The sequence below is a fragment of the Podarcis raffonei genome, chromosome 15 (genome assembly GCF_027172205.1).
Source record: "Podarcis raffonei isolate rPodRaf1 chromosome 15, rPodRaf1.pri, whole genome shotgun sequence".
NCBI classification, from domain to species: domain Eukaryota; kingdom Metazoa; phylum Chordata; class Lepidosauria; order Squamata; family Lacertidae; genus Podarcis; species Podarcis raffonei.
Window position 1 is genome coordinate 5,108,996 of NC_070616.1, and position 27,550 is coordinate 5,136,545.

Here is a 27,550-nt window from a genome sequence, read left to right on the forward strand (position 1 = left end):
GCCATATAACTTCATAGCCAATTACTCCGTAAGTTAATTACTCTTTGTGGGAAGTAGTCCTTACTTTTGTCTGCCCTTGGGCTCACTGCCAGCTGGCCCAACATTCTTGGATTACAGTTTGGCCATGCAATTTTTTCCAAAGGCAATAGCTTGATTTCTGAGCATGGGCCCCAGGGGTTGGGAACCTGCCACACTCCAGAAGTTATTGGACTCTCAACTCCTAGCATGGCCAAAGTCTGGAGATGGTGTCTAGCACCATCTGGAAGGCCACAAAATGCGCATCCCTGACCTACACACTATTACAGGAAATCAGCCTATAATGAGAACCTGCCTGCAAGGCGGAGTATCATCCGTAATGACTACAATGGTGCACATATTCCATTTAACGCAGAGGTTTGGAGCTGCCCCAATGCACCACAATCCCACAAACCCAAGACCTTAGCAATGCTGCTCCTTTTTTTTACAACATAAAGAAAGAACTTAACGAAGCTCTCTTCATTTCAAATCGGGGGGGGACGGGACCTGTGTGACCCAAATGAAACATTGGGTGGTATTCAACTAAGTTTTATTCAAAGTAGAGCCACTGAAATTAATGAATGTGCCCAAATTAGGTTCCTTCATTTCAGTAGGTCTACACTAAGTAAAACTGAATTGGATATTAACCACCTAATAATGTCCCAAAGTTTTCTCGAATCTACAAAACCTGTAGAAGACTGGAACCCTTGAGCAATGCAGTTATTACAGGCACACCGGAAGAATAGAAAGAAGGAATCAATATAATTAAAGTATAAGTGTGAACTACCAACCATTAGGTAGGAATGATCCAGTCACAGTGTGAAGAAAGTGACGAGAGAAGGTTACTTGTCTCATAGTACTAAAACTTCTCTGTCTGAGCAGTAAAGTTCTCATCAGGACAAGCAAAGGAAAAATGCTACTTTGGTGGAGTTTCTTTTACAAAGGTCTAAGCTGCACCTGCTGCTGCCACCACCCCAAACATATCACCAAATTCACAAAACAAAATGACATTTTGAGCCACGGTGGCACAAACCTTGTGGTTCTGATAGGATGTCACGGATATAAAGGATGTTTCTGGAAACACGTGAGTGCAGAAAGCTGTGTTCTTGGAGCCAAATGCGTTGTTCTCATCTGCTTTCACAATGTGCAGCCTTGGCTGGTATTTGTGCATAGAATTAAGAATGATCTGAGGAAAGGAAAACAAGAAGGGAACTCATTAGGAATACTGTACAACAAAGTGTATTCAACTGGAGTGCATTATAGGAGCAGGGAAAGGCATTTAAAACATTGTGATGAATTTTGGCTTTGATTTCAAGTAGGAAGGAGTCTGCATTCCTGTGTGTGAGTAAAAAAAAATGATGTAACTCTTGAGACCTGAAGCCAAACAAACGTATCTGGTTGCTTCCAATTTATTTATTTCATCAATAGCATATTTTTAAACCATGCCTTTCAAACAAATTCTGATTGATAAAACCCAATAAACCAATTTAGACAAACATAAAAATAAGAGGAACAAACTCTAAAAGCAGCATAAACCCCTTCAGACTACAGAACCCAGAGAAGAGCACCAGCTGAAAGTCTTTGCCTATAGACAAGGGCATGTGGAGATAGGTCATTTCTTAAAGCACTGAGCTCCCAAGTCATTAAGAGTTTTTTCAAAAATCAAAACTAACACTTTGAATTAGGCCCAGGAATGGACCAAGGAATTATGTGGCAATTGATGAAGCAGTCAAGCAATGCAAACAGTTCCAATCACAAATCAGTGTATTCATTTTACCTTTGCCACTCCTCATCCCAGTGGCTTTTTTCTGGAGGTATGCAGGGTACGCATACCCCTAAACATTTTGTGCAACTTTGTGCTTTTGTACTTATTTCCCTCAATTTGAACTATAAAATGGTGATTTTCTTAAGTCAAAATGAAAGTACCCCTAAACATTTTTTTAGAAAAAAAGCACTGCCTCATCCTGTGCCTGTTCATTCTCTTGCTCATTTTTCTTTCCCTTCACAGAAACATTCCTCACCTTTTCCCCTAATTTCTTAGCCAACAGCAAGCAGAGAGGCTGGGGGGCGCCCCACCCTTTTGCAGTATTAAGGCAGTTCATCCACTCATTGCAAGAGGTTCCCCCATCACTTGACGGTACAGCAATACCAGCTGTTCTATTCCCACTTTCACTGAATGATGGAAGGCCAAAGGCATCCTCTGCATGGGTCTGTTTTCATTAGAGGAGAGAGTTAGTATTGCCCAGTGTAGCTTTTTACTCATGTTAGATGGGAAAGAGTTGGATGGAAAAGGGTTGCTGAGTCTCCTACTTAGGTCCTGAGACATAGGGTGGCAAGTTAAGCTTGCAGGGCTGCCAGGTTGCCTCAAACTGCATATAAATATTGTAAGAAACAAATACAAAAGTGAAGTAGACAAGAAATAGACTCATTTGCCCATCACCATATAGTATATTTAAAGATAGACAGGCAGATACACACACACACATATGCATATGTACATACAAGGTACAGTTGCATATATTCATAAGGACCCCATAGCCATGGACATCCACAGGAATTTCTGCCTGGGGGGAGGACAAAGTAAAATAGAGCAGTTTCTCACCCCCAAAACTGAAAATAATAGTGCCTGTAAATTATGCCTCATATCTCAGGTTCTGCAAATGCTAGAAATTTACTCTCTTTTTTATGGAAAGCTGGGGATCTGGAGATTATGGTTCATATGGGAAGAGGGGGGCTGCCCCCTTCTCTCCCTGCCTCCCACTTGCAGAGGCCCACACCCCCTAGAGTGTTCTGGGGAGAGGAAATGGGGAGAATCATTGCACATTAATGGTATCTAGGCAGAAAGAGCATCCAGCAACCTGATCGAGGCCCCTCCACTTCCGTTTAGCCATGTTCACAATCTTGATGCTGATGGAAAGTGGGGCTGGGGCTGGAAAACAGAAGCCTATTCTTTTCTAGATGGGTCAAGCGGCACCATTATGGCAGGATCAGTTCTTTTAAGGCCCTTTTGGTCTGACTGCATATAATTCTGCCCACAGTAGCCAGCTGCATGATATACCATTTAAATGTAGTTTTTATTGATGACATTTTCCAGATCAGCCTTCCCCTCTTCTCCCTGAGGAGGAATGAGAAAGCAGCGTGGCATTTTATCAGCTTTGTATGGGGTTCTCTTTTAACTATTTGGCTGCTGCCTGGCTACAGAGCTTTGACCAAGGAAGAGGGGAAGGCTGCTTTATTAAGGCCGTTATTAAAATATATTTCACTTGGCTTGCCCTGTGATATCAAACCACCGGAGGACAGCTCCAGAAGTTACACTGAGGAGATTTTTAAATTAACTCCAAAAACAGTAATCACAGTAGTTAATTTGGGAAGTTAGTTAATTATACTTCTATTGTTCATGAGAATTTAAAATATATTTACTGAGATTTTCAAGTTGTAATGGCGTTATTTACTAACAGCAAATAGTGGGACCTGCTGCAGCAAAATGTTGCAGTTTATTCTTATCTCCTAACTCCTAAGTCAGGGATAGCCAAAATTATGTTGTCCATGGTCTGGTAACCTCTAGGATATGGAGATTCCATCAATCTCTTGTCGCTTAAAAAGAAAGACAAAAAACACAGATCAAAGTAAAGCACCTTCCCTTCACCAAAAGCTCTATTAAAACAGGCCATAATTTTGCACCCCTCCCCACTCGCTCCACTGTTATTCGTAACATGTAGATGTTCCAGGAGCAGAAGTAGTTCCAGGAGCTCCAAAGCATACCAAGAGAGTTGAGGCGCCCAGCTCCCATTTGGGTTTAATGCTTTAATCCGCTTTCAATATCTCCAATTGAATCTCATCAGCTGGACTGCACTACTTTCTTAAACACAAAGAAAGTGTTTTTTAGAAGCAAACAGGGAGGGGGGGGGCATATGAAACAGCAGCCCAGGCTGCCTGCCTAGAATCAGTATTGCTGAGATGGTGTTCCAGCTGAAAGGGATATTTTACAGAGACTCCAAAAGGTACAACTGTGACCCGTAAAAAAAAAAGTTTTGGGTTGGAGCCAGTTGGCGGGAGCTTTGCAAAGGGCGCACACTCCATTAGTCGTTAAGCTGCCCCAGCGTGCCTCTGGAGTCCTGCATCTCTGCCCTCCCTACAGCACTTGGAGGAATTTCATGGCTGACGAGGGATGGAGTGCCTGGTGCACGAGGGGAGCTGACTGCACAGAATGACGCAAATAAAAGGCAGCGGCTTCGCATGCAGCCTGCCGACCATGAAAACTTATACATTTAATAAATAAAGTGAATCAAACTTGGGGAAGAGCCGTGGCTCAGTGGTAGAGCACATGCTTTTCATTCAGAAGGCCCCAGGTTCAATCCCTGACATCTCCAGGTGGGGCCAGAATCTACCTATCTGGAATACTGGAGAACCACTGCCAGTCAGAGCAGACAGTACTGAGGTAGATGAACAAATGGTCTGACTCAGTATAAGGAGCTTCCTATGTAGCCTCTTAAAACTAAATGTGGTAGGATATGCCACAGGAAAAACATGAACAGAGAAATAAACGTGGCATTGAAATAAACTTGGTTTTGAATAGTTCTGCACGGGCCACTTTTCACATTCATTCTAATAAATACTGTTTGCTATAAGCCCCTCTCCTAATACTGCCCCCTGCCCATCAAAATTTAGGGCATGAGCCTGCCAAAGATACGCTGGTTAGATTTCAGTCCAAGTATTATGAGCACACCTGGAGCTCAAGCAGCCTCCCCTCCCACTGATCATTAGTCACCTGCAGCATTTTCATACTCAGGTAGGGAATGCATTTAGTTGTGAGTTTGAATTTTGAACTGCAGTTAAAACAGCAACCACAAAGTTGCTTTGGCAGTGGGGGACTAGCCAATATAGTAGCAATTATGTCACTGGAGGACATCTGAAAATCTATCTTCAAACGGTGACTTTGATACCACAACAAACATCCTGGTGTTGAGCACACAAAACATCTCCTATTTAGCTCCTGTGTAATGCAGCCAAGATTTATGCAGGCACTTAGTGGTACTGATAGGTAGATGCAATATGAGCCTGCAAATATACAAACGCTCGCATTTAGGGATGAGAGAGAAGTCTAGTTCTGTTCACATTTAAAAGACAAACCAGCTATATCCAGACTTTCTAAAGCAAGAAACTGAAACACAGCCTTCTTTCAAAAATCACTTTTCAAAATTTTGCAGTGCAGTTCTCCAGCCAAGTAATGTGTACAAAAATGCACATGCTGTGGCAAAGTGTGCATAAATGCATATATTGGTGAAAATATCAAACAAAAATGTGTTTACTAGGAGAATTACACACCAAAATTTTGATGAGTTTTTATTAGGACTTTTTAGAAAAATGCAAACTGATCCAGCCATCTAGGAAAATGAAGTTACTGGAAAAATTAGAAACAGGAACCAAAACTGACAGATTTGCCCATCCCTACCCCCATGACCCATTTCCTGGCCTGGTTGTACAATTTTGCATTACCTTCCCCTATAAGCTGGTGGGGTCCTATGGCCAGAGAGTTCCAGCCTTGCATTTAGGATTCAAACCCCCAATTAGCTATGCTCCGATTTGAAAATTAAAGGTTTGGCTCTGAAAAAGGGAATACTTCCACACATCGTGAGAGGAGCTCGTTGTTTGGTGTAAATAATACCCATATGAACAGAAGCTTTGTTTCAGCAAGTAAAGTGCACACCATTTGGTTATTAGAAACTGTCAGGTGGGGTATAAGTTTGCGTCATGACAGGCACTCAGAAGCCTGTGCAGAATGAATGTTCAGATTTTTCGTACAGATTCCACAGTGATTCTGGGCTCATCCATATTTCCATTGTCCCGTGATTTCTAGTCCAATAAGATTTTCCTTTGTCTTGCCACTTTCTCTGGGGAAACCTGCTGTTTACTACTCAATTGGAACGAACGTCAATTGGGTTTTCTGTGGGTTGATGTTTGTTGTGATTCAGCAGTGAACTGTGGGTGTTCCTGAGGGAAGTGGCAGTATGAAAGAAAAACCTCTAGACTCATGCCTGGAAATCATGGGGCAAACGGAAATGTGGATGAGCTTTATTTAAGGATTTATAAGCTACTTCCCAACAAATGCTTCTAAAATATGCTGTAAACTGCCCAGAGTGGCTGGGGAAATCCAGCCAGGTGGGCTACCTATAAATAATAAAATTAGTAGTAGTAATAGTAGTACTGTAGTAGTAAGAATATCAACAACACAACGTATTTCAAGCACATTTGCAACGTATTTCGAGCATATTTCGAGCAACTATGGGTGCTGCTACACACAAACCACAACCAAGCACACACTACCACCCTAGTCACTTATTTCAAGCGTAATTTCAGTCATGGAGAGAGACAAGGGAGGGGGCTGTGTAGGCCATTGGGTGCCAGGTTGCTGGCCCCTGGACTAAGTTCCTGTTCCAATTAAGCCACTTCCGCCCTACAGAGGAGGTGGGGTTGTGGCTTCACGGCACCACCCCGCGTGATTGGGGGGGGGATTCCCGGCCATGTCATCCCCTGGCCAGCCAATTGGCTGGCTATGGGGGCGTGGCCTGCCCTATTTAAGGCAGGAAGCGGCCGGGGATCTCCCTCTTTGCCGCCTGCCAGCTGTTCCGGTTTCCCCCACGCTATAAGGTTTTCATTCCTTGACCTTGCTATGGACCTTGGTTGGTCGCTGTTGAGGGGCCTGGTAGGAATTTTCCCACTTGTCAAATTGGCACCAGCCACTTGGTTTTCGCCTACCTCGTAGCAAATCATCACAACTTTCTTGGTATTGGCGGTTAGGCATTGGTATTGTTCTGTAGATGGAAGAGGGGAGGTAGTGCCATCACCTGCCCCACATATTGAAGGGTAGTCCGATAAAGGATTCCAGGAGGCGTGGCCCTGTCTGAAGCCTGGGGAGGTGAGGGCCTAAGGCACACCCCCAATCAGTGACCCTGGGGGGAGTACTTAGTTGATGTGCATCAGCAGGAGTCCCCCTACTGGTGGTTAACCCTTCCCGGACTTCAAGCAGACGGGCTGAAGTCGGATATAGTTAGTTAGGACCAATGCCTAAGCCAATACCGCTCATCACCTGTAACCAATAAAGTTGTGGCCTTATTTAGCCCATTAACCTTAATAATTGTGTCATGTGTCATTATTTCCACTGGGGGGGCGGGAACTCGCCACGCAATAAGGCCCTTAGTAGACAAAGGTGACTCTTGGAACTCTTCTTTTGTAAGAAAACAAAGCTTGAATCATATGTACTATCAATGAAATGAACTCAATTCAAATTCCACTGGTGATGCTAAGTAAAGCGCATCAAAGGGCCTTGCATTAGTTGGGATGTAGCGCAAAATAGCATTTTTATTCTTTCTTTCCCACCCACCCATCACCCTAGGGTCCCAGTGCAGTCCTTCACAGACTGTAGTATTTTAGAGAGCAAATTGTTCCAGCGTTCCCCCAGAATAACATTTGCACCTGGAAAGTTAGGATGTCATGAAAGTTTGGTTAAAACCCTGATATACAGCTTTCCATCTGCAGGGAGGTAGAGATTTGTTTTTGTTAAGCACCTGAACCCTAAAATGGGCATTCCCTCAATAGCGGTTTTACATGATCAGAAAACATCGAATTAGGAGTTATTCCAATACATGAGAATTGGCCCTTGGCTCTTTCACCCCATAAACATTTGTCTATTTTCTCTTTTTTAAGGCATATGTTTTGTTACTTGAGTTCCTTCTACAAACTACAGCAGTTTAAAGTTAACCGTTAACTTCAAAATGTACTGCCACTTATAAAACACCTTCGTCCCCTCCCTCCCTGCAACATATCCCCTCTCCAAACATATATTTAACCAATATCAATCTATATATATTTTTCAGAGTTATATACCAGTTCAGCTCCCTAGCACTAGATATGTACCTTTGGGAACACACAGTCTTGCTTACATTTATAGCGCCATACAGACTACTAACTTGATAAGGCATTGGAAAGGCAGGATAGAAGCCCATATGGTAATTGTTTTCTTGTTTTTTAAAAGCATTGCTTTGGATTTCTTAAGAATGATAAACGTTTTTGAATTTGAAAGAGATGTGGCTTCTTAACGTTAAGTATTCATAACGTTTGATCAGACCACTTTGCTCTGTGTAATGCGAACTTTCCCTGAAATCAATGCATAATATGTTGACCCGTGAGCAAATAAATAAATAAATTGGGAGCTGTTTTAAGAGAGTTCCTTGGTTCTCCAAAGGAGATCAGGTGTCACACACTGCAAAAGTTGCCATGACAATCACCCATTTAATACAAAACAACAGACAGTGGTGTGCCAGCCCCACAATTTTAATAGCTTCTCCCAAGGAATCATATAACTGAAGTATAATCCCTCTTGAACATGCTCTCTGTCTTTTACTTTCTTTTCAAACATTTGGGCTAATGAGTCAACTGAATTACTCCATTTCCTCATTTTGGGCAGTGGAAGGAAATATGAGCTGTACATTTTGTTTTATATCAAGTACATCAACTGGGAGAAGAACTGCCTCTTTGTAGACAGATACATATGGGCCCCAGAAGCCAACTGTTCCAATTTTGACCAAATGCCCAAGAGGCGGGGAGAAGCACCATCATATCTTGGATCAAGAATCTTCCTTTCCAGAGAGCAAAATGTTCTTGCTGGCTTGTTAATCAGTCACTGTAACTATTTTGCTTTAAAGGAATTGTCACTGTGATGAAGGGTCTGGTCCACAAATGCTTATGCCATAATAAATCTGAGTTGCCACAAAGTTCTTTGTCATTTTCCTAAAAACAGTGTATTTCCCAGTAGCTAGCTGTGGGACTTAACTAGAGAAAAGAATAAGCTGGCATACATCAGCAGCCTCCTGCATGCTTTCCTCTACCCAGGATCAGTTCCTTCCCTTGCATGCTGCTGCTTTTAAAGATTTCCTCTTCCTGTGGATAGATTTGACCATGCAGTGACACACTTTCTGTGTGACACGACTCCAAGCCCACTCTTCTTCTTGCCTTGCTTCCTGGCTCTGCCACATTTTGGTAAGAGCTGTAGCTCAAGGATAGCACGCATACTGTAATTTGCATGCTGAAGGCCCTTGATTCAATCCCTGGTATCTTCAGATAAGCCTGGGAATGCCCCCGTCTGAAACCCTGGAGAACTGATTACCAATCAACGTAGACAGTACTGAACTAGATGAACAAATTGGTTGGACTAAGGCAGCTTTCTATGTTCCTTCAGCTCCACTGTTGCTGCTGCCGCCTCCTTTTTGCCTAAACTGCTCCAATTTCATTCCTGGAATTGACATTGGCTTGGTTTCTCCACTAGGGATACTTTGCATTCCCTCTCATTAAGCACCTTGGCTTGGACTCTAGCATTGCCTCATTCCCCAGAGACCTTGATTCTGCAAGGAGGCAATGAGTCACTCCAAAGCATGACAGCAGTTGATATTGGGGGTTCCTCCTTTCTCTGTGGAATGGACACAGCCAGAGACAGTGCATTAGATGTCCTGAAGTTGGACATGGGGGGAAGGAGCTCCTAAATTGTGGTCTGCAAACCAACAGGGGTCCACGAACTACATTCACATGCTCTGCAGTGTGTGTGTGAATTTGTAGCTGAAGACAGGAGATGGCACACCCATCATACTAAACATTCAGATTGAAACTTTTTTGTATTTTTGTTGCTTCTTTTGTTTCTTGTGTTTTATTGCAATGGAATTTGAATTATATGGAAATCAGATTGTAATAGAATATATAACAACTATCTTTATATATAGTATTTTATTGTGTGACAATTTGAATTTCATAGATTTCTAATTGTAACAGTACAATAAAATACAACATAAAAAATAAAAGCAGCAATAAAGATACAAGTAAAAATCATAAAGCACCTAGAGTTGTTACAACAAGTGGAAAAATAAATACGTGATCTGCCAAGACCTGCAATTTCCAAGTCAACAATGGATGCGGGGGGCGGGGGGTCAGAACTGATAACAGGGCATTGGGCAGGTGTTGGGGTCTACTTCAGATTTTTACTAGAACTCCAAAGCCCACCATCTAGAAACCCTTGCCAATCTACTGCAAATGATGCGACAATTTACCAGCTGATGGGAATTTACCTTCTGCCAACCCTCAACAACTTTGTGCCCATTCCCCTGTAGGTTATTATCTGGCCCACTTGCTTGAGTGATCTAGAAATTCATTGCTCCAGAAGTGCTTTACGAACTGCAGCTGGTCTCTCCAAGACTGTGCTGGTTGGCAAGTCCTGTCTTTTGATTGGCCAAGGCATCTCCCAACCTCTCTGTTCTAACCATATCCTATACATCTACAGCTTCCTGACACTGGAATTCCTTTCATGAATGAGTACCCCTATAAAAACATATCACAGTTCTAATAGATGACATCATTAATGCCCTCCCCAGCCTACTGCATGTACAAACTTATTTTGCACGTTTTGAAGACATTATATTCATAGATGAATCTTTCTTGACGGGCAATGTATGTGCAATAGTATTAATTGAATTTCCCTTCCAATGGCACTGTGAAGGATGGAGTATCACTTTCCAGCAGTAGTTGGATCCACAGCAGCTTAAATAAATCTGGCATTATTAATGAATACATTTTGGTCGTGTCAGCATTTTTGACTTGTGTATGTTTCAAAAAGGCTTCCCCTTTTTCCCCTTCCAAAGAAAGAAAAGAAGGGAATCATCCAAAGCCCAAATATCTGTCAAAATAGTTAAGCTTGTTATATCCCTAGCCACCCTCAGGACGCACGCATAAATCAGGGTTTTTTGTCAGGCTGATTATCTCCGCGCATGTAAAGATTTTGAAATACATAAATTAATGTCTTACCCCAAGAGGAGGGATTTTGCTTTTAAGTAGATGTGGCTTAAGAGGATGTCTAACATTTAGAGGCTGATAAATGCCTCTTCAACTATCTGCCACTGAAGAGTGTTGGCTTCTCCTACTGTAGTGCTTTTTCTTTTCCTTTTTTAAGGCACACGCAAAAATTGTTTTAGCTTCTTGAGAATCTCGGTTATTCCAAGAAAAAGACCCAGGTCAGGATGAATGAAGCCTACGAGGTTCACATCAGATGGAAAAGACCACACTCTTCTCAGCAAGAGGAGGCATAATGAAGTCATCCACAGATTATTCATTAACGGAGCATTCCAAACTCCCAATCTGCCCTGCTGGGGCAGATGGAGGGAGGGGACAGAAGTGTCCCTACACCCAGCAACAGAGAGAAGCTCCACCATCAGAAAAGAAGCACCTCAATCTGCCCAAATGGCAAATGGATGGAATATTACCAATGGCAATAATTGTCTTCTGCTGCAGTCGAAATAAATAAAAAAATCATTGTCCAGTAGCATCTTAGAGACCAACTAAGTTTGTTCTGGGTATAAGCTTTCGTGTGCATGCACACTTCTTCCGATACCTGCTGCAGTTTGTTTTCTGCCATAAACTACTTTATTCGTTTCAGTTTTGAAATTACGTAACTTTCATCATTTATGTGATTAATGATGTAAGTTATGTTGTTATTACATTATTCCAGCCCATTCATTTCAATGAAAAAGAAACACAATGTAAACGGGGATGGGCAGGTGTAATCATGTATCATTTGCAGGCTGAAAGCAACAGAAGCAATGAATACCAATCATATTTACTGAATTGATTTCTGTTCCAGGCGTGGGACAAATTAAGCAAGCATCACCAGGAGAGTGTCTCATCCAAGAATCTTCCAAAACCTGTCCCTGGCTATAATGCATTTTAACAAAGGTTTCACAGACCAGTATAATATGGCTTATTCATGTATGTATCGTGTACAGAGCACAGCTTTAAACACAGTTACGTCTAAGGAGGAATAGCAGCCTATGTTGGAAGCTGCTCATGCATGCAAATTTGATTTTATTATTTATTACACTTATGAATTGCCCTTCCTCCAGAAGGTGCTCAGGGTGATGCACAGCAAAGATAAAACAATAAAATACAGTGGTACCTCGGGTTAAGAACTTAATTCGTTCTGGAGGTCTGTTCTTAACCTGAAACTGTTCTTAACCTGAAGCACCACTTTAGCTAATGGGGCCTCCTGCTGCTGCCGCACCGCTGGAGCACGATTTTTGTTCTCATCCTGAAGCAAAGTTCTTAACCCGATGTAACATTTCTGGGTTAGCGGAGTCTGTAACCTGAAGTGTATGTAACCTGAAACGTATGTAACCCGAGGTACCACTGTATATCCATAAAGATACATAATTGCTCACTGCTGTTAGGTATTAGACAACACAGTATCAAACCATATAGAGTTGGATAGACAGAAACAAACAAGGAGGACAGACATCACTCCAGGGGGAGGGCCTTCCATAGCCAGTTTGTCTACTGGCATTGGAGGAGGCAGCTCTGCGGCAACTTGGACTCTGACCCACTCAGAGCTTTAAAAACCATGTTTGACTGGTGAATTTTCAAGGGGAAAGCTACAGGCAAGATCACTCCATCGCATACCTTTTTGTCAATAAGGCAAGAGTCAGAGCAGTTTGCAAAATGCAACTCTGAATCAGTTATGCTTGAATGCAGAAAGTGGAAAATGGGAATGCCTGTGTCGAAAACTTTATATCCCACGCAACAACAAAATACCAGGAAGCTCAAGCCATCCAGGTTCCAATGCCAACAAAAAACATCCTGTTTGGTTGTGGCCAAAATGAACATTCACACTGAACCAACATAAATAGTGGTATATTAGCAGCTCAGGTAATGGTAGGTAAAGAGGAAGAAAGAAAATAACTCTTAAAAATGTAAATATAGGGAAAGTAACTGAGTTAATATCCTGCTGCTAAGAATTGCATAGACCCCTTTATACTCTTATGCTCCCATATGCACTTTAACACTAGTTAGATGTACCCTTTGCAATGATATACCAATAAGTAAGCAATGTATTGGCCCACTGCTGTGCCTTGGAGAAGGTTCTGCACTTATAAAAACCACTGGTCACATCCTTTTCCAGTCTCTGCACATGAATATTTTCCAAATAAAAAATACCCTGTATATTGTGTATAAATCTTCTGAACACCCGGGGGGGGGGGTTGATTGACTTACACCATCAGTTCTGAGCACACTACAAAGTATTATACATCAAAGATTTCAGTTGGCTGAAAACAGGAAACTGCAGAATGAGTCAAAGCCCAAGAGAAATATGCAAATATGAATGGATAAACAGACAACACAGTGTCAGCAACCAATGAAAAATGTTGAGATACTTAAGAAAGAGTATCTGATGCTCACATGTGGCCACGCTTGAATCCTCTGCTGCCGGAAATCAAAGACAACACTCACAAAAAAATGTCTGGCACAAATATCAAAACTATAAGGCTATGCAGATTCTGGGTGCCAGTGACAAGAGTGTGTAGAGTTATGCTGGAAGCTCAACCTGGAGTTAGAGATTCTGCACAAGAACCATTGGCATGAGTGGGACCTGCAGCTGGCTGGGGTTGATAGGAGTTGTAGTCCTAAAACATCAAAGGCTCTTGAGGCACCTTAAAACTAACCAGTTTATTATGGCATAAGAACTGGACTCCACTCCATCCAAAATTTATGCAAAAATGAATTTGTTAATCTTCAAGGTTCCCAAACACCCTTTGCTGTTTTTGCTACAACAAGTTTTACGCAACTTCCCAGATGGAATCTTTTGACAGCCTAAACATCATCGGTAATAATATATAGTCATTTCTCTTACATGTCCAAAGGGATCCAGGTGGTTGTTGGTGAGCTTTAGCTTCTGAAATGACACCAGCTGGCGCATCCAGTGGGCTCCTGTGGCAGGTGAATCTGGGTGGACATACAATCGCCCAGGCATCGCAGGCTCAGCCTTACCTGCCACCATCCTGCGAGGGGAGCAAACGCAGAAAGGTTAGTTTTATGGTGTTCATTTATATATTTAATTCAGTACGATATGTTTTGCCCAACGTCTCCAGCCATTCAAGGACAGCTACAAAATCATAACCATAAAAGGTTTCTAAATGAATGAAGAACAGAGCAGAAATCTGATGGATTGTGAAGTAAATACAGCAGATAAAAGACAAAAAAAACCACTTTGTTTTTCAACTACCAAACACCAGCCATGAAATGCGAGCCTTGTATTTTTATTGTATGCTTTATTTTTAGAGAGAGCAACATCAACAAATTTAACCTAAAGATTTTTAAACAGCCTTGCGGGTAGTATGAAAAGGTCTCTGCTCTTTGCTTCCATAGTTCACCCAACTGATATTCTGAACTGGATTTCTTTACTTTAAATTTACCATCCTTCAGATAAGTCCAAGGATGGTTTGCAGACACACACACATTCACGGTGGTATTCAACAAAGTTTTTCTCAGACATATTGAAATTAATGGACCCAATTTAGATATGTTCATTAATTTAAATGAGTCTACCCTGAGTAAAACTTTGTTGAATACCCCCCAGTGCTTTCTGAAAGCTTGAGAAGCTTTGCTTACAAGGTGGGAGGTGGAATTGTGAGATTTGATGGAGACCATCACTGTGTTTTTCCATTTTTACTTCACGACTTCCGGAGCTCTGCTTTGGCACTGGAAATTATATTCCAGAGCTGGACCTCAGATGAAGCCCTGAGCACGTTCGCCTTTCCATCTGCCATCTCTTAGGCTTCCTTAGTACTGTTGATCTGGTCCAGTGAAATAGACTGTACTCCCACAATTCATTTGGGGAGCAAGAGTTCCAGCTTAGTTGAAAACCCAGGTTGCTACAAAAGACTTTCCCTCCCTTTCACCACCCTAGTTTTCTCACTGAACCAACAAGATGAGCATTCACTGTCTGCCACCAGCTGTAGCTCAGTGGTAGAGCACATCCCTGGCATTTTGAGGTACGGTTGAGGAAGTACCTCCTACCCAAAATGCCTGGAGAGCTACTGCCAGCCAGTGTAGGCAATAATGAGGTAGACTGACCAATGGTCTAATGCAGTATAAGACAGTTTCCTATGTTGCTATTTAAATCAGCCCTTAAAACAGAACCTTGACAAATGAGAACTCTATTTTTAGAGGAAGCACCTGGTGTGCATACAGAAGGGCCTGGGTTCAATCCACTGTGTCTCTAGGTAGAATTGGGAAAGACTATTCACTGTCCTAGCAGCTGCAACCCACAGTTCACAGTAAGAAGCAATGGCTACAAACACACACACACACACACACCTTGGGTCATAAGAAGTGTTCAGTGGGCACCTTCCCAATACTAAGGAGACTGTGGAAGGAGAATGTGGGTTAAGAATTAAACACTCAAAGCTCCCACAATTAAGAGATGTAGTCTGGAGATATACATCTCATGCACACACCCCTCACCTTCCTTCATATCCTCTCTCAAAACTTTATGGTGACGTCCTTGACTTAACTCCGTAATCCTTATCCCAAATTGTAACCCCAGCTGAAACAAAAACTGTCACTCCCATTTGTCATTTGTCATTTAGCTCTTCCATCTGTTGTTTTTCCTCACTGTCAACACTGAGATTGTAAGGACAGGGAGCTTGGGTCACATCCACACCAATACATTTAAAGCACAGGGCTTTCCTCCAAAGAATCCCCACAGAGCTGCAATTCCCAGCACCCTTAGCAAACCTACAGTTCCCAGGATTCATTTGCAGAAAGAAATGTGCTTTAAATTACATGTTGTAGACATAACTTTTTTTAACCTTTGAAAGTGCAAAATCCTAAGTACACCAATGAATAATAGTGAATAGCATCTACTTGATGATTATAAACATTTTTGCACAAGGCCACTTTGCAGCGACCAAGTCTGCAAGCCTCAGGAATAAGCAGCTACCGTTGTTTACTAGTTGCTCACAGTACCTGGGATATCTGAAGCAGCTTCCCAATCAGTGTTATTGAACTGAAAGCAGTCCTTGTTTACACAGGCAGGGCATCCCTGAGCATTTAAACCAACACACTTTTGCTTGCTCCACTTAAAAACAACTTATTTAGAAATATATATAAATATATTTCATTTTTTAAAAATCAAAACAGTTTACAGCAAACGTTTATAAAACCATACAATAAAAGCCATATAAAAAGTTAAAATCAGATATCTGTTAGCAATTGTGGGAAGAGAAAGTCTTAATTGCTTGCTTAGAAAGTTTTCAGTGGGTGTGTAAAGTTTGGCACAGAACAACACATAATGCATTAATGGTGTCCAGAATACAGCCACAATGCTCTAATTCAAAGTACAAGGAGCCGTGTTTTGATGTTTCCAATACTTGTTCCATATATAGGGGAAGTCTGCCTCAAACCTGCCCCCATCTGCAAAGCCAAGTAGAGGCTGTGCAGGTTACAAGTTCCCAAAAATGAGAGTGTCAAGGTGCTTAGGGATGAAAAGGTAAGTAAAGATTGCTTTGCCAAAGACATTTCCTGCTCTTCCTGTTGCAAGCTACACCACCAAAACTGAACTACCATCCGGATGAGGCTGCAACTCTAGATCTGCTGGGGTGATTTTAATTGTGTAATTTCAAGACGTACCATTTGTTGTCGCAGAATTTGTACCGGTGATCGTCTGCAGGAACAATATCAATCAACAAGATGTACTTGGTCTTGGGGTTCATCCCAGTGACTTTCACTTTGTAACTTGGAAACATCCTCCTTACAGAAAGGACACAAAGCAAACAAACAAAAATAGACATTAGGTCAGAAGACAGGGGCCAAATTGAGAAGCAAACAAGAATACCCTATAAGCCTACTCCAGGCAGTACTGAGGAATGCATACATATTTTCACTGTGTGTGTGTTTGTGTGTGTGTGGATGAATCATAATCCCTAGATTCCCAATTTTAACACCCCCCCCACAAAAAAGAGTAAGTTTCTAGCATTTGTATTTTTTAAAAAAGATATTTATTAAAGTTTTCAATTTTTTATGTAAACAAAAAACAAACAAAAAAATTAAAAAAAACCATATAGTTCATAATACATAATTTTCAATAACATATTTCTCTGACCTCCTCATGCCTCCCCTTCTTGTATACCATTTCAAATTATTTGTTCAGCAAATCCTTAACTTAAAGCATTACAGCTTATAATAACACCTTGTTTTCTATCCAATCATTTTTTTCATATTCCTTTATACCATTACAGCTAGAAACCACTCAATTTCAATCCAGCATCATAGTTTCTAGCATTTGTAGAACCTGAGATACAAGGCAGTATTCTTTTCATTTTGCCTATGTGAGAAACTAGCCTGCTCCCTGCACCCCGTCAGTGTTTTATTTTGCACCCAACAAGAAATTTTCCTGCAACCAGTCCAAGAAAATTTATTCACAATCAACTGACTCGTTTATGTTGCTGTTTGGTACAGGACAGCAAGATGACACCTGGTTAATGTGCACAGAGTACCTACAGCCAGCCAAGCTATTTTGGCACCTGAGACTGAGAATTTTCTCTGGGAGTAAAAATACAATAATAAAGTGAGCAACTAACAATTTGCTGTCATCTTATGAAACCCCCAAATCATTAGCCTGAGGCAGCTGCTCCACTCTGCCTAGTGGCAGTACCGGCCCTGGTTATATAAAAGCTGAGTACTGTTATTACATAGTGTTTTGCAGTCATATATATCTCTGCAATAATTTCCCATGAAGCACTCTAGGAGCATTTTGAAAACATTTCTATGCGAGATTCAGAGACTTGGGGAAATGTGGTATTATCAAATACACTACCCCGCCCCCCGCCAAGTGCTCTCTAAACCAGAAACTGGTTGACAGAAACGGTGTAAAATTCTCCCTCAACATATCCCTTTTCCCTCAGTTCTCCATCTAAGAAAAATAAAACATTTCCCGCAGCTTCTTCTCAAATTCCTCCTCAAAAAAGATGGCAGTGGGGTACTTGTCACAACACCATTGGGCTTGATAGTCTTATCCTCCTCATAAATAGAGATTTGTATTAGTAAATGAACAAGAAAGAAAGACAAGTCCTGGTGACAGAAGAACAGTCTCTGTCTGTGGGGTGAACGATCCTTGTCGTCAGAGCAGCCATTTTGTAACCGCTTGGGCAAAAATCCACAAAATGGGTTCCTTTTAGAAGACCTTTGAATCAGCTCTTTCTAACACCCTTGCATAAATTCCAGGTGTTTACCATGTAATTAGTTTGAGCTCAAAAGGGGGCGGTTTACCAAAAAACAACAAAAAAAAAACCCCAGCCATCTTTGATTTCTGTTCATAAGCTGTGCCCTTCTCTTAACCTTGGGACACAGGTAAGCACCTGTATAAATACAGTAGCATATTTCAGTTTGCAAATATACAGACTAATTCACACTTTTTAGAGGGAGATGAGAGAAATGCTACAGAAAGAATCTAATTTTAAAGCCAAGGTTTATTTTATTTTTGTTTTGTTTTAAATTAGGCCTTAAAAAAAGCTTACTGTATACCCAAAAATGAACAGGGGTTAAAAAGGGGGAAAAAAGTTGGGTATTTAGAAGTTTGTTCAGTATAATTTTAAACACAGCACTGGAAGATTCTACTAGGATATTTATGAGCCCAACTTCTAAAGGGCTCTTTTTTGTCTTTTGCCTACCGAACGTTTTCCAAACTGTAGCACATCCAAGCTGCTAAAGGAACAGAGATCTGATATACTGTAAATGTTAAGTGCTTTTTAATGGCATTTAAAATTAAGCTTTAGCATATGGAATTCATATAGAGTAGACAAGTCAGAGTTTATAATGTTCTTTAGAATAGCCCTCTAAAATAAATAGAGTGCAGTGAAGCCCCTACCATAATATATACAGCCGAAATTCTTTGAAAGGATAACAAATTAGAACTCACATCTGATCTTAGGTGTTGCTTAAGTTGCAACCTACTCTGTAACTGCCTTTGGTAGCATTTGGCTTCACAAATCAAGCTGGGTCAACGAGCCACTGGATCTTGCCAATTTTCTGCACCCTTTTCCAGGAAAAAGCCCTGGGTATGAAGCTTTTTTAAAAAAAGGAAAAATTCTGGCCGTGCATTGACATTTCATCATGATTATTAGCTGTTGCATTTTTTGTGCCTGCAAGCACCATGCCAGCGACTTGTCAGTTAAATTTTCTTAATGAAAATGTATTTCTCAACCTCTTGGCAACTGCTGGGGCTTTCAATCAAAAGCTTGGGCAATATAGTATGTATGTGTGTTTTATATATTTGTGTGGGAACAGACACTATGGATCAAAAGCCCTGCCTATCTCACCTCCCCAGTAGGTTGTAGCAATGTAGTCATCAAAATTGGATAGAAACTGAATTTGTGAGATGTTTCTCTTTTTTGATTGAAACATACAAAGGAAAGCGCAGGCGGAATGAGATAACTGGGCAACTATCCGACCCAATTGTGGTTGGCAGCATCCAAAACTTGCACACCCAGGCCAAACTGGTGCATGTCCTTTGAAGCAGTGGACTATAATAATAGAAGACATTCTCCAGTTTTCTCAGCTAGCAAGTGGTTATCTGGCTTCTTGAATGGCACAGAGACAGGGAATAGAAAAGGCAAAGGCAGCTCTACATACCCTCCAACATTTCCCCAATGAAAATAGGGATGTCCCATTCCATAATGATAATTTTACTATTTATACCCCACACATTTTACTGGGTTGCCCCAACCACTCTGGGCAACTTCCAATATATATAAAAAGATATAAAACATTTTAAAAAACCACTTCCCTATACAGGATTGCTTTCAGACGGCTCAGGGGTTGGATAACTCCATGCCCTCCAACATTTCTCCAACCAAAATAGGGACATCCTAAGGAAAAGTGGGGCATTCCAGGATCAAATCAGAAACTGGGACAGCTTCTCTAAATCAGGGGTGTCCCTGGGAAATAGGGACACTTGGAGGGTCTGGCTCTATCTTTGGGGAAATTATGATGGAGGGAGGGCTAGAAACACCCCAGCTCCCGGCCCCATTCCCATTCCCATATTTCCTGAACAGGGATGAAGAGGCTTGGTGGCTGCTGGACTGGCTGGGCCTGCCTTGTTTTGGCCTCACTGCTTTCTCCCAATGTGCCACAGAGACTGGGATATTGGGAAAGGCCCCAGAGACAGAGTGGCAGCCAGCTCAGGATCCCACAGCCCAGCAGACGTCACATGTGCATGTCCACCCATTGCTACACTGACACAGCGCGTGCTGGGACTGCTGATGCTCCATGGCAGCATTTGTTGGAGAGTGAAGTGAGCAGGTGTCAGACAAAGCAGTGAGCGGGTAGCAGCAAGGAATTAAAAGGAATTATACCAGCTGGATGTACCACAGGGCCTGCTCAGCACCTCCTAACTCAGTCTGCTGAGGAAAATCAGTGAAGGGCCATAGCTCTGTGATAGAGCACCAGCCTTGCATGCAGACTGAATTCCATGGCATCTCCAGGTAGGGCTGGAAGAGAGACTCCCTTCCTGAAATCCTGGAGAGCTGCTGCCAGTCAGTGGTAGACAAGACTGACCCAAATGGACCAATTGGCTGACTTGCTATATGGCAGCTTCCTTGGTTCACTATGATATTTTTTATATTCTAGTACTACTTCTATCAGGTAACTGGGGGGATGCTGTCCTGTTATCATCAATTGTTTTGATTCAGGAAGTGTGGATATGGTAAAGGTAAAGGGACCCCTGACAGTTAAGTCCAGTCGCGGACGACTCTGGGGTTGCGGCGCTCATCTCGCTTTACTGGCCGAGGGAGCCAGCATTTGTCCGCAGACAGCTTCCGGGTCATGTGGCCAGCATGACTAAGCCGCAGTTTCACATTAAAAGAAGGATAAAGCAAATTTCTCCCCCATTCCGTACAAACCACATTTTGGCCAAAGGAAGGGAAAAGCAGACTGAGCTCACTCAGTAATAACTGGGAAGTTTTGTGGTAGTTGCCCCCTCCCACGTTGACACCACAGCTTAAATCTTTCACCCTAGCTTATGAGCGGGGGGCGGGAACAGAACAGCTCCAAAGGTTTGCAGGTGAGTTTTCAGTCAGGCTATAGCACTGGCAGCCCCCCCCCCCCAATATAAATAGATATCTCTCTATATCAGAAACTACACACCTGGGCTTCATGGAGCTAGACTATGTTGAGATGCACATCTTCCTTTATTAGTTGGGGAAGGAGACAGCTGTTACACGCCAACCCCATGAAATGTCAGCATGGAGAGGAACTGTCACATCCAAAGTTCTCCAGCTGGCCTTGACATTCTAAAGAAGGGAGACAGAAAAACCCACCACCCCACTAACTATGTTCTCTTCCATCAGTATACAGAGAAATGGGAGTTTTGTAAGCAGAGGAAACAAATAGATTACCAAGTCAAATCATTGACTTACTTTCTATGTTGATTTCCTCAGTGGGGAACCCCTGTGAGCTCCGAAGTATTCTGGATAAATTTTAGGGCAGGAGAAGGGCTGACTGGTCTTACATGGCCTTTGTTTGCAGGGGGGGTGTTTTTGCACATTAAAACATTGTACTAGAAATGGGTAATAAGGGCAATGTTCCTCAGAAAATATGGTGGCCACCTTCCAATGGGCTGTCTGATAGCCACCAACATAGATGGCTTTAAAAGAGGATTTGACAAAATTAATGGAGGAGAGGGCTATTGGTGTCTACTAGCCATGATGACTATGTTCTGCCTTCATTGTTGATCCAGCAGTCTTTTCTTATTTTCTTAAGACTGTGACTGGGGTTGATGGGAGATGGCATCTAGCAACATCTGGAGAGCTGCAGATCCCCCACCCCTGAGATGTCAAATAGAGGACTATATATTCTAATTTGGAGGAAAAGACTGAATCCATGCCACACCACCACTGCTCTTCAAATAGCTCCCAATGAGCCTATTGCATGATGTAGATTAACCGTCCCCAACTTGGCACCTCACAGATGTTCTTGGACTACAGCTCCCATCATCCCTGACTGTTGGCCATGCTGGCTGCTGGGAGTTGTAGTCTAACAGCATCTGGAGGACACTGGGTTGGAGAAGGTTGCTGTAGTTTCTGGACTGTCTTTCTATGCAATCAGATCACTTTGGCAGCCCTGCATAGAACACGGCACTGCTGGTGGCCAAGTACAAAGAAAATTAAGAAAAAGGCCAGGGCTAAAATAGCTAAGCGATGAAGTGAGAGTGACTTATTAGGTCTGATAATGAAGTGATCCCTCCTCAGTTCAGTTTGTCCTGGGCACATTTGGATAGTCACAAATGGCTTTTAAATTAACTGTTAGAAGAGAAACCACTTAGGGGATTTGTATTTATTTAAAAATCAACCTCTTTTTTTTTATTCCTTCTAGCAGTCCCACAGTTCCTGGCTGTGTTTGGCGGTTATTGACATAAAGCCAAAAAGTCCATCCAGAGATTGATCAGCCTTTGAATCACAGAGTTTATCTGGTAGGGGAGGTAGGAATGTGTGTTAGACTTTTTGGCTAGGGATTTCTGGCTTGTTTTGGACAACATCCCCAACCAGTGAGTCAGCAGCAGTGCCAATGACGGAAGTGGCAGAATCCCTCATCCCAACCAACTTGTATTGGCAGAAAGAGCATCAGGACTTAGAAAGCAGGTGTGCTTGTATGTGGGAACTGGGCAACAGCCTCTCAGGAAAATTGCGAGCTGGCTTATACCTAGTCAGACCATTGGTCCACCTAGCTCAGTATTGTCTACACTGACTGGCAGCATCCCTCCAGGGTTCCAGGCAAGATTGAATTTGGAAACTTCTGCATGCATAGCAGATGCTCTACCACCAAGTTACCACTTGTCTCCTGAAAATAAAACAAGATTCCTGTCCCTGGAGTTTTGCACTAAGGGTTGCTTTAATACAGGAAGCTGTGATATAGAGAGTTGGCCCCATTGGCCCATTTAGCTCAGTGTTGTCTACAATGAGTAGCATCAGCTCTTGAGGGTTCCAGATAGGACCTGGAGATGCCAGGGACTGAACCTGGGACCTTCCACATGCAAAGCATGTGCTCTCCCACTGATCTATGGTTCTTCGCAGAGAATCCTGAGATCCCTTCAGAGTAGCTTCTTCCAGTGTCCCCACCATAGGAGGTACAGGTGTTGGAGAATTCCAATGGAAAGGGAAGTAGAATTTGGTGCAGGTAAGGAAATTAGTCAAGCAAATGTGATCAGTATTTGTTCACATCGTTGAGAGTGGGGGGTTAGGTACACAAACAATACCTGATTGGTGATTTTTTAAAACATTGTTTTGACATTTCCTTTACATTGAAATGGTTGTAAGCTACATAAATAGTTATGTTCTTTGTCATACAGCAGACAGCGAAAAGAATAACATAGTACTAGGCAGAAAGCAAACTGCAGTAAAATGGAAACAGTGCTTGTTGTGACAAACACATGTTGGAACAGAAACCACTGCCTAATTCTATGTTCACCCATCTGTTTAAGCCACTTTTTTGCACTTTGTTACAGCTGATGGACCTTCAGATTCTAAGAAAAAGCAAAGACTAAAGTCCAACCGCTTATGATCTAGAAGACAATTCTCAGCTCAAAAGAGTCAAATAAAGCCCGTTATGCTTCACTTCATTTCAGAGTGCCATTTAATATGACCCAAAAGAAACCCAGAATGTTGAAATATTGTTTAGTTAGAGCCGTAGCTACAGGGGGGCTAGCCAGGTTTTTTTGCCCCGAGTGAAGCCTCCAGAGGGGCGTCATTGAGACTCCCGGCGTGTGTGTGTGTGTGTGTGTGTACATAAATGCACAGGGTGGGTGGCAAACTGGGTCTTTGACCAGGGTGAAATTGTTATGTACTAAAGTTCTCACCCTGGGTCAGCAGGGGGATACTATAGATAGTTATGCAAATGAAGGATCGAAAGTGACGTTCAGTGATTGGATAGTTTGTATGCAAATGAAGGATCGAAAGTGACGTTCAGTGATTGGCTAGTTACAGAAAATGGTTACTGTTGCATTCTAGTGGAGCTCTATATAAGCAGGCTGACTGAGCTCCTCAGTTTAGTTCTGTTCCAGCTTACAAATAAAGAGCTGCTTTGGAAGAATCGCTGTGTCGTCTGATATGTTTGCCCACAACTTAACAGAAATAAAGCCTAGTTTTGCCCATGGTTTAGCAGTAGAACTCAGCAGGGCAGAACTGGATGGAGGGGGGCATTGTTCACCTGGCTTCTCAGGTGGCTGGGGAAACCCAGCCAGATGGGTGGGGTATAAATTTATTATGATTATTATTATTATTCCCAATGCACAGAGGTCACTGCTGGTAACTCAGGGAAGGAAGCGAGGCATAGTTCAGGTGCAGTAGACGCAATCTGACACTCAACCGTGTGCCTGAACTGAGCCGACTCCCCTTCTGCCTTTCCCCTCCTCGGTTACCAGCAGCGACATCCATGTTGGAAAACCAAGTGTAACACTGGCCCAATTCACTCCGCCATTTACTACTGTTCTTTAGATCTAGCACCAATGGTGGAGTCGTAGAATTGTAGAGTTGGAAGAGACCCTATTGGTCACCAAACCAACCCCCTGCAAAGCAGGAATCGTAGCTAAATAATTCTCATTGCAACATGTTTTTTGGGAGGGGGGACGTGGCTGAATGAAGAACTTTCCCAATGCTTTAAAAACAAAGAAATGCAATGAAGATGTGCACTCCCATGTTGTAGGGGGGAGCCTACAAACTTAAAGAAACAAAAAGCTGCTGCTTCAGATTGCAGAAGTGGAAAAATTGAAGTTTTGAGTGTGTCACTGTTTATTTTCATCCATCAAATAACTGGAGAGGATATGGATTCAAAATCTAGCATTTTGTTGGCAACACGACTTTTTGAAAATTTTATTGGAGGGGGGTAGACAGAGGAAGAGACAGAGCCATTTCACCTTATTACACCAAGACCAAAGTCCTATATTCACCAGATATGTGTGAACTTCTTAAGCTGTTACCTGTAATTCTATAATTGCGGAACATCGGTACTGAGGGCAGAATTCAACATTCTCCCATTTGCATTGAATCAATCATTCAAACAAACAAACAAACCATCAAGTTTCTAGTCCTTACAGCTGGGCTTGAAACAGAACGGACAAAATCTGATGCAATCTAGTGAGGCAAGGCTTTCAGTGTCTCTTTGTCCTGCAATCCCATTCCCCCACCTTGCAGAAGAAGCAAAGCCTCAGCAATGATGTCTAAAAATTGCTATAATTTGCATTCTGCAAGCTTTGCTTGGTGGAAAATTTAGGTTGCCTCCTCGCTTTTTTATCCCCACTCCCTTTAAAAGTACAGATTATACTAAGCCTTTCGTGCATGAGACAAAGAGTCAGCAGAGGCCTTTTGGAAGAAGAAAAAGAGGCAGATGACCCTACAGAAAATACTTTAGAAAAGATCAAAGCATTTCCCACTAAGGTCCCGTTTTCCCAGGGCATCAAAACCGTCCCATCCCCAATTTCTCTTATCAACCACGCCACTCTCTGCCATGACATTCTATATACAAAGTGAGGGCCGTCCTCTTTGAAGTGCTGGATTAGCCTGGGCCAGATCCTTACTCCAGAATAACAAACAAGGCAAGTTCAGCGGGAGTTCTCCTTGCTAGTTCATTTTTCAGCCCCAAATCCACTTTTCACCAAACACAGAAAACCCTGAACCTGTGGCCTTGCAGACAGATCGAAGAGATTTATCTGGTGGCAGTGCCATGGAGGTTATGTGGAAAAGGGGGAGTTTTTATATTTGGGTACATGTTTTTATAACAACTCATCTAATTCTTTTTTTAATATTTAGAACATTCTCTCACACATCTCACAGGAAGGACAGTTAACCCCATACCGTTGCACGAGAGATTTAAACAAAGATTTCATTTCCATTACCATAGGAGGGGAACAGAGTTTGGTCGCTTTACAGGCTGGTTTTAGATTCTCCCAGTGTACCACCCACACCTCAAAATTGGCAAAATTCTGTCCCCCACCCCACCCCAAAATAAAAACCCATAACAGAGCTAAAATTAGATTCCCATTTTATTCAAATGTAAATCTTGAAAAGGGCCCTATAAATATCACAGAAGTGGGATCGCAGTTAACGACCCTGCTCTGTTTCATAACCGCTTTAATTGCTCCCATAAAAGACAGAACCAGTGTTCTCCTAGGGGCCAAGGGATGGTCTCTTAAAATCAATAAGCCTTAAAGGATGCTGTTCAAAGAGGACCCAGCCATCGAGGGTAAGTTGTCCCACCAACTTCAGCCCACCAACAGAGCAGGGTGTGTGGAACAGAAACACTGCACCAGAGAACAGCCTCCATCACACACAGCATTTTGATTTATTTTTGCATGCCATTCCTGACTTGCAAAAGTCTTGCTCCTGCAATTGTGAGCCTCACCGCTCCAAGCAGAATAATCTGCGACCCAGCAAATTCGGGGATGGGCTCACTACTTAGCGGTACAGCACCTACTTTGCATGCAAAAGCTCCTAAAATTCATTCCATGCCATCTCCTGTTTTTTAAGAGGAGGAGCAGCAACACAGTAACTGCACAAAGCAGATTCTCAACAGCCAGGCTGCAGTCCTTTCCCTAACAGGAACTGTGGCGGACCTATGTTTTTGAAGCCCTGAAGCTTGAAATGTTGTGGGGGGCCATTGGTAACCAGCAATGAGGTCTGGATAACCCCTATTACCTTATTCACTTCCAGGTTCTTTAACAGAGAGCTTCTTTTCAATGTCATTTTCTGGAGACAATATGTAGAAATAATTTAAACGCTCTTCAGCAGAACAGTCAACTTGCTGCGGTGCTCTGCCTTTGCAACACCTGCGCCACTGACTCTCAAACATAAGGATTGTTGAAATAGATACCACCATAAATTAATGATTTGAGTCATGCAACTCAAATTGCATCTACTGGACCCAATTCTTTTAAGCAATGTGGACGAATATTGATTTCGGGCCCCCTCTGGGATTCAGGGCCCTTAATAGCTTTGCCACGTCCGATGACACTGATCTAGACCAGCAGCCTGATTTTGCCAACAGATGTCTCAGGGAAAGAAGGGCAAAACCACTCAGAAAGGTGTTTTAAATACAAGTTCATTGTTTAACTTTGATAAGATCAGCACAAGAGAAATTGCCAGCAAATTCTGCTTTTTGGAGTTTGCATCTAATGCATAATTTCCAATTAACTCTTTTTTAAAAAGAAGAAGATATTCTGCATGCCAAAATAAAGTCATAATAAAACTCTGGAACTGGAAAAACACACAGATTTATGCACTGCGATGTTCAAAGCCTTGTATATTTCTACACACCATATTTTATCCATGAAAGAGTCAACCCATTTTATGCAAAGTTCAGGGAACTTGGTTAACATAAACTTCTTTTTGTTTAATCTTTTGATGATTCCCCTTATAATATGAAATAATCGCTCTGAGTTTCCCCGCCCCACCTTCTGTAACAAAAACAGTCCAACGTTGAAAAGATAGCGAGTGCATTTTAAAGATGTTTCCACTTTATAAATCACAGGCTCTTGGCAACAACGACGTGCCCATTTGCAGCGTGGAGGTTGCTCTGCTTTTTCAACATCCCCCCGCAGATCAAGCCTACAAGGGAGTAATGAACCTAGTACGTAGACGCTAGCAATAAATTGCTGGTAATTTATAGGGCTGGCCTCGTTCTA

At 42.3% G+C, this 27,550-nt stretch overlaps 1 protein-coding gene and 1 long non-coding RNA gene across 8 annotated transcripts in view; one reads left to right on the plus strand and one right to left on the minus strand.

The window, feature by feature from the left end:
- Positions 1 to 27,550, minus strand: part of TBX4 (T-box transcription factor 4) — a 100,158-nt gene that overhangs the window by 13,860 nt on the left and 58,748 nt on the right. For 6 of the 7 annotated variants that reach the window (XM_053367678.1, XM_053367680.1, XM_053367683.1 and 3 more), the window contains 3 exons: positions 16,513 to 16,632; positions 13,733 to 13,880; positions 1,049 to 1,201 (listed from right to left, as the gene is read on the minus strand). In XM_053367678.1, the coding sequence (XP_053223653.1) occupies positions 1,049 to 1,201; positions 13,733 to 13,880; positions 16,513 to 16,632 (421 nt within the window). Of the gene's footprint in view, positions 1 to 1,048; positions 1,202 to 13,732; positions 13,881 to 16,512; positions 16,633 to 17,864; positions 17,979 to 27,550 lie in introns of those variants that run through there. The other variant, XM_053367684.1, reaches the window with a different exon arrangement.
- Positions 18,092 to 23,494, plus strand: LOC128403068 (uncharacterized). The gene is made up of 2 exons (XR_008327856.1): positions 18,092 to 18,231; positions 23,381 to 23,494. It is a non-coding gene; the product is annotated as an uncharacterized LOC128403068 (long non-coding RNA).